The 7865-nt window shown below is 37.8% G+C and overlaps 1 protein-coding gene across 1 annotated transcript; it reads right to left on the bottom strand.

The window, feature by feature from the left end:
• Positions 1-398: 398 nt before the first annotated feature.
• Positions 399-3140, bottom strand: fgf23 (fibroblast growth factor 23). The gene is made up of 3 exons (XM_049475134.1): positions 2688-3140; positions 2456-2559; positions 399-1313 (listed from the first exon to the last, which is right to left on the bottom strand). The coding sequence occupies exons 1-3, from the start codon at positions 2920-2922 to the stop codon at positions 888-890; spliced, it is 765 nt and encodes a 254-aa protein (XP_049331091.1). The 5' UTR covers positions 2923-3140; the 3' UTR covers positions 399-887.
• Positions 3141-7865: the final 4725 nt, after the last annotated feature.

The raw sequence follows: 7865 nt of genomic DNA, 5'->3' as shown, positions 1-7865 counted from the left end.
GTTTTCAATTTTACTATCGAAGAAGTCCATAAAATCGTTGCTGGTGTGAATGGCTGGAATCTGAGGTTCAGTACCTGCCTGTTTTTTAGTTAATTTGGAAATAACTCTAAAGAGAACTTTTAAGAGAACTCCTAGTACAGCTCTCCCTGCTCTGCACAAACTAGTACAATTTTCAATTTATTTCATGAGTGTTTAGCTGTGGTGTAGTAAATGCTGTTCATTAGATGTGTGTGTAGAGTTTATTCCAAAATTTTATTCTGGCAAGAGTTTACAGAGCTTTGGGTGCAGTGTTTGCTTTAGAAGAAGTGTAAGACATTAAGCTTGTTGTGTATGTGGATTGAGCAGCTGTATGTTTAGTTTGGACAAAAGAGGAGATCGGGTCTTAGCAAACACAAAAACCTGTAATAGAAGCTATAATTGTCAGAAGTGGAGAAAGGGTTTAAGGAAGATGAGAGATAAAATCTAATGTACAGACAGGTTCCTGTCAGATGACTCGAGACATAGAACAAGAGGCACTTAAAATTCGGGAAAGTCCTTTTATTTATAAGGAAAAAAGCAACAGGAGTACAGTTTGTATTTCCACATGTATTTACATAACAAATGCATCCATATAAATACATAAATAAAAACTAATGCATTTAAATAAATAAATATTTGTATCAGTAAACAATTTCTGTCCTCATATGGTGTCCTGCACCAGTCTGGTTGATTCGGGTGGGAGATGGGAAATAAATACTGGTGTTTTAAAAGGCTTGGGTGCAAAATTACAAACAAAGTGAAACAGTTAAATCAACGCACATCTCTTAAGGTGGATCACCGTGTTTTTTTTTCACTGTAACTGGGCTACAGCAGAGACCACCTGTCTGATCCGACATGGATGAGGCACTTTAACCAGCAACTGCAGACATGCGCGGGCTGCTGGGGTTCCTGGCGTGCACCGCATCCCACGGGTCATCGTCTGAAGGAGAGAGCAGGGCTTCTCTGGACGTATTGCGATCCTCAAAGGGCTCCTGCTCTGCGTCCTCCTCCTGCACCGCGCGGGAGTCTGACTCCTCCTCATAGCCGAGCGCTCTGAGCGGGTCAGAGAGCTCCACCTGCCGGTTCTTTCTCTCTCTGTGCTTCAGGCGCTCCAGCGACACCGTGTTCTTCTCCGACAGGAACAGAGAGGAGCGGGGGAGGTTCTGGCCGGCCGTGTATCGATGCTTCGCGCCGTCCAGGTCGAGCAGGAGGCCGGTCTTGGGGGAGTAGTACACGTCGCGATGGTTCTCCAGAAGCTTGTGGTGGAAAAGACAGTCATCTCTATTGCAAACCGTCTAATCAGAAAAAAGAGAGAGAGAGAGAGAGAGAGAGAGAGAGGCATAAGTTAAAGGATTCGTTTTTTTTTCGTTTATTTAGTGACTTCCACAAAGAAGATTAAATAAACGTATAATAAAGTCAAAACATTACTAAAATAAATACACATATATGCAAAATTATTAATCTATTAGTTTTAAGAATGTTTTCCTAAAGCTTTCACAAGATTAATTTGTGTTCAGGGTTAAGTAAAGGTCTAGTGCATGATCTGCGTCCTTTTTATACATATTTCTGCACATTCTCTGAAAGCGTAGGCATACATATATACAGAAAGGAGCAACATGTTTTAAAATTATCGAGCAGAGCAGTTAATTGTTTAAGTGAACGCAAAGAATGCATTTAATACATTTAATGCCAAAAACGAAACGTTTCGTTTTTGGTATTAAATGTATTAAATGCATTCTTTGCAAATAATTGACATAATTATGCACACAGAAAATAACTTGGTAAGGTAAGAAGTATAAAAAGGTAAAAAGTATAAAAACAAAAAATGTTTGTTTCGTTTGAATGACATAATCTAAACCCTTCAATAAAATAAAACACTATACAGGTATACTCAAAATTAAACGTTTAACTTTTATAATGATATAACGTTGGACAGTACATCATCATGCATATATAATATTACCAGACCACCTGCCTGATCCGACATAGGAACACACAGAACTACACAATTACAGAACTAAACAGCAGATTTGGATGTGGTGTACGCGACCCAAGTACAGTTTCAAAAATAAATATTGGCTTAATTATTTTGGGTTTTGTAAGTCTTTGTCGAGGTAAAATTGATGGGGGATTTGGGTTATGTTGGATGTGTTGCGGCTTGGTTGGGTCTTTTTGTTGTTGTTGTTGTTGTTCCCAACCATTGTGTTTTACACACCCACCCACCATCAGGGACTCAATATAGCACAAATATCATTTAAATGCAGCACTATTAATTTTTATTACAAACCTTTCCGAAATCAGAAAAATAAAAAAAATAAAAAACTTTTTAAACTACTGCAAACTTTCATTGTAGGTCACTATATAGTAATGGAGTGCAGTCACCGTTACGATTTTTACGTTGCGAGAAGAAGGTTTGACTGAGAAACGAAATTCTTACGGAAGTGTAAAGATTCCCCTCTGCGTCCATACACAAGAACCGGCTACTTTTCACTCCGAATATTGCCACGCGGTCTCTGGTCTCGGCTTTCAGTAGAACAACACCTGTTGATGTAAAGAATACTAATGAATATGGAAAAGACTTATTGTCATCTATCTGTATTAAAACGTGCATTTCCCCTTATGCGTAAATATTAAAATTCTGAGATATAACACAAAAAATATGTACTTACTGTAAGAACCTCGCCGCGCACTTTTGCGTACATGACCATTCAGACTGATCTCCAGGTAGAAGTTGTTGAGGTCTGTGCTGGTCTGCAGGTGGATGAATCTTCTCGGGTTGCCCCAGTTGGTGCTCTGCAGAGGAGATGTGTTTGGAGCTACGTCCGCGGGGGCACATCCCTGCAGCGCCGCGAGCCACAGCGCACACAGCGAGTGCAGGTTCAGGCTGGGAGCGCCTTTACGCATGCTCACTAGCAACGCAAAACAACACGGTGCATGAAATAAGAAGAGAAGATCTTTCCTGAGCTGTTGTGATGAGTGAAAGTGATATTCCGGCTATTTAAACGTTTCCCGCGCCACTCCTTGCTCGTAGTTTTTTGCGCAACGCTCGCCCCCATGACAGAAACTGACAAGGAACGGAAGAGCGGAGGGCGGTTTTCTCCGCACACCTTGGTCTGTCTATAATGAAGTTAAAAAGCCGGAACGAGCAAAGCCATAATTGTACTGAGCACAACCTACTTGTGACTGTTACTGTGCCCACACGCCACAAGTCTAATTTCAGGCGTTTTATCATAGCCACTTTTACTCAGTGTTGTTTACAACAAACCACAAACAAGCAAGACTTCACTCTGGCATTTTAGGAAGTGATTTTCTCATCATCACTGACTAACCATCACTTGTTTAAAATCTTAACTTTTGTTGACGTCTGGAATACGACGAGCATCTCTCCATACTGACCAGCAGATGTCGCGTGTGAAACGCAGCAGTTTGTCAGCAAAAAATGCAGGGCACTTTTAAGCCCTCAGGTTCTGTATAAGCCATTACAACGTATTAGGTAACATTACTGGATATGGAATTACACATTCAGCCTGACCTAAGAAATTTGTATTGTTTTATTTTATGTAAATTAGGTCTTTTAACTTTTTTGAGTCCTGTATTGGAAATTTGAAATTGTTACATTAAAGAAAAGTTGACTCATGCTCATTAAAACTGAAATGTAAAAATGTCTCAAATTACCTTAAGGCAATGTAAGTAAGTAACTTTATTATGGTGAACAGCACAACCTCACTGAAAAAAAAACAAGATTTTATAAGCATGGACTATTTACTATTAACCATCATGACCAATCCGTATGTGCAGCAGGAACCTGATCCACACTGATCCACCAGTATGACCAGTTTAGCAGACTTGCCAATCAGGCTAGTAAACCAATATGACCAGAAAAGTTAATAAACTCAAATGAATATAAAAGTTCAGTCAACATTCCAGCTAGTATGTCAACAGTTTTTTTTCTTTTTACTTTTTATTGTTTTTCACTGGCAGCAAGTGGTAAAAAACAGGATAATATGAGTTTAGGAAAACTGGAACAATTGAAGAGAAAACAGAGATTTTCAACAACTGGTTTAGGAGCAGCACCAACTTGTACAGACAATCTTCTGTCCATCTGCAGCAAAAGGGGCTGGACCAAGGCCAGGCAGATAGAGAAGGACCTCTGCCATCCCAACAATGTATTCTTCTCTTTGTTGTGGCCAGGGAGGTACTTCTGTCCCTAGATTTTACACAGGACAACAACTATGACTAACTAACACATAAATCCCACACTGGGCATTCCAAACTTACAATTATACTATTACCTTCAGCTCAAATAGTATAGCATTATTTTGCTCATCACTTTTTGTGTATTTTCAGACAGTCAAGCATATCTCATATATGAACAGCTGCTATTTTCTTTCATATTTCTATAATTTGTCTTTTTAGTGTTTAAAACCCCAGTGTAAAAAGTAGAGACAATATGTGAAAGAAACAAACAAAAACAGAATACATTGAAATTTGAAATTCTATTTTAAAAGTTTTTTCAGTAAAGGCTTACTGTTTTTTTTGTTGCAAAACCCTTTATCTTGTAACCTTCCTTTTACACCCTTAACCGGGAAACATCGACTTTATTTTATAGTTACCGCCATATATCTAAAAAGGGGATCATAAAATGTATTTTATGTTTTATTTTCTTTCACTTATTTTAGTTTTTTTTTTGCATTTGCTCTGATTTTTATATTTATTACATTGTTTTAATTATTTCAATGTCTCATGTGGATGGATAGTAATCAAAGCACATAAGAGCTATGCATGTAATAAATTATGATTCAATTTGAAACAGGGGGGTTTACCACTTACCAGCTGGGTTTGCACTTACCAGCTGGGTTTACTACAGACAAATAAAAAAGCAAGACACTTACATTTTTTATGTCTGCATGAAATAAATTAGATGATTCAATATCATCTATATATCTAATTTACCTCATACCTAACAAGTGTCTTGATAAGCATGGAACAAGTCCAGATACAGATCTTATACAGATCTTTATCTATGTGATCAAAATATCCTTTAAGCTGAACCATGACCTGGGCGGTGGTCCAGCATCACTGGATGTGTATTCTCAGTTGAGAATGGTTAAATGAGGGTGGACTATATTCATTTTACAGCATTATATCAAAAGGTTAAAAATGGCAAAAATAGAGAGCCAAGTTTTCAGTCAGAGACTATTTATAGACGTCAAAAAAAGAAACATATGTTCCTCTACAAAACTAACAGAAGGGCCAGATTACAATTGCAACAAACATGAATCATCCTGCAGAATTTATGAAAAGGATCTCTTAGACGACACAATGAATAACCTGTAGCAGAATGAAGGTAGGAGCAAGACATTGACTGCCCACGATCCAACCACATTTTCTTTGATAGTGTCTAGAAAGTATTTTTGGTCAACATGCTGGGAAAAAATGAACAAGGCAGGATCCATCGCTTCAGTCACCCTCTTTAGAATAATACATATACTATCTTCATTAAATGTGCTGGGAAGTTTCAAATTTTTCTAACAATCTGTTAACATTCTCAGAATCAGGAGAGTGAGTTTAGATGCTCATCAGGACCAGCAGCTTTGCCATATGGAAAAGACTTTATTTATTCAAGAACATCTGCTTCTGTCAGTGGGACAGCATCTCATAGTTTAGATATGTTCAAAGTGTTAAGGAAACAAGCATACTCAGTAAATGACACTGTAGTGTGTAGAGTGTAGTCTAGATATGTGTACAATTGACGTTACATGAAGCAACCAAAAGTGGTACAGTTCATGTACAGTTCAAAAGATAGTGATAATTAAAAAAAATATAGCTAATTATAGGCCAATTTCTAATCTTCCTTTTGTAGCCAAAACTTTAGAAAAAAAAAATGTTTAAGCAGCTGTGCCTGCATCTACAAATCGACAAAACCATAGCACTGAAACAGCTTTACTTAGAGTAACTAATGATTTACTTTCAGCTCTTGATAGGGGCAGTACTGCCATCCTTGTACTGCTAGATCTTAGTGCTGCCTTCGACACCATAGATTACACTATTCTGCTTGATAGGTTAGAAAATCTTATAGGAATTAAAGTATCTGCCCTAACCTTCAGATCATATCTGAGAGATCGATTCCAGTGTGTTTATTTAAATAACGAATGCTCCTATCAGTCTAGAGTAAAATATGGTGTCCCTCAAGGATCAATACTGGGTCCACTACTCTTTACTCTTTATATGTTACCGCTGGGTAAAATCATCCGTAGGCATGGTATTAACTTTCACTGCTATGCTGATGACACGCAACTTTACATATCTGCTAAACCCAACGAGGACCATGCATTCATAACCTCAAGGCTGGACTACTGCGTTGTTGGCTGGAAGTCCACATAAATTACTTCATAAACTCCAGCTAGTTCAGAATGCAGCCGAGAGTGCTCACTAGAGCTAGAAAGTTCGATCACTTTACTCCTATTCTTTCCTCCCTACACTGGCTGCCTGTTAAATTTCGTATAGATTATAAAATACTTCTTTTGACGTATAATCCCTCAATGGTCTGACTTCTTACACCTTATAATCCGGCACGTTCACTCTGCTCTCAAGACGCTGGCCTGTTATTAGTTCCGCATATTAGAAACAACTATGCAGGAGGAAGAGCTTTCTTTTATAAAGCTTCCCAACTTTGGAATAACCTCCCTATTAATATTCAGGACTCAGACACACTCTCAATCTTTAAGTCTAAACATTTCTATTTGCTCAAGCTTTTGAATAATGTCTCATAACAGTTTCTGTAATTTTTCTCTTACTGTTTCCCTGCTAGCTATACCTCTTACAGCTCACACAGCAAACATAAACCCTGCCCAAATCATCTGCTTTCTCTTTCTCTCCCTCATGTCCAGAGCTGCTGCCTCCAAGTGCCCATCCCACTCCAGCAGAGTTTTATAAAACCATTCTAACCACTTTTTTCTTTCCTCCCCTCTCTGTTCTCTCTCTCTATCTCTCTCACATGTGCTGAGATGCCCGGCTGGCCTGAATGTGTCCAACTGTGGTTCCAGCTTTCAGGAATCAGCCCTGTCCTTCTACTCATCAGAATTACAGTCATATGAAAAAGTTTGGGCACCCCTATTAATTTGAATAATTTGTTGTATATATTTGGGTGTTTGAAACAGCCATTTCAGTTTGATATATCTAATAACTGATGGACACAGTAATATTTCAGGATTGAAATGAGGTTTATTGTACTAACAGAAAATGTGCAATATGCATTAAACCAAAATTTAACTGGTGCAAAAGTATGGGCATTGCGTTTGTGCTTGCAGAAATGGCTTATTTCTTATATGCAATTGGTCACCTTAAATACCTTTTCTCATGATTGGATGCACCTGGCTATGAAGTTCAAAGCTCAATGAGGTTACCAAACCATTTTTGTGCTTCAGTAAGTCAGTAAAAAGTAGTTAGGAGTATTCAAATCAATAAAATGATAAGGGTGCCCATACTTTTGCACCAGTCAAATTTTGGTTTAATGCATATTGCACATTTTCTGTTAGTACAATAAACCTAATTTCAATCCTGAAATATTACTGTGTCCATCAGTTATTAGATATATCAAATTGAAATGGCTGTTGCAAACACCCAAATATTTAGAACTAAAAATGATTAAGATTAATAGGAGTGCCCAAACTTTTTCATATGACTGTATTACACAACATTTCTAACTCCTGCTTTTTTCTCTTTCTTTCCTTTCTGTTCTGTCTATCTATTATCTATATTCATAAATTAGTGCCTGTTACCTTAGCTATAGCTCACATTAATTCTTTGTACTGTTACTTTTGTTCTGTTATTTGTTTGTTATTTGT

The sequence above is a fragment of the Astyanax mexicanus genome, chromosome 2, assembly GCF_023375975.1.
Source record: "Astyanax mexicanus isolate ESR-SI-001 chromosome 2, AstMex3_surface, whole genome shotgun sequence".
Taxonomy (NCBI): Eukaryota; Metazoa; Chordata; class Actinopteri; order Characiformes; family Acestrorhamphidae; genus Astyanax; species Astyanax mexicanus.
This window is presented reverse-complemented; position numbering and strand designations above follow the sequence as displayed.

Excerpts from the sequence above, each read along its gene's own strand:
- fgf23 (XM_049475134.1), bottom strand. The coding sequence starts at position 2,922 with ATGCGTAAAGGCGCTCCCAGCCTGAACCTGCACTCGCTGTGTGCGCTG. Across the intron at positions 2,560-2,687 it reads TGCGCGGCGAGGTTCTTACA|GTGTTGTTCTACTGAAAGCC; the intron begins GTAAGTACATAT and ends TTACATCAACAG. Across the intron at positions 1,314-2,455 it reads AGGGGAATCTTTACACTTCC|ACGGTTTGCAATAGAGATGA; the intron begins GTAAGAATTTCG and ends TTTTCTGATTAG.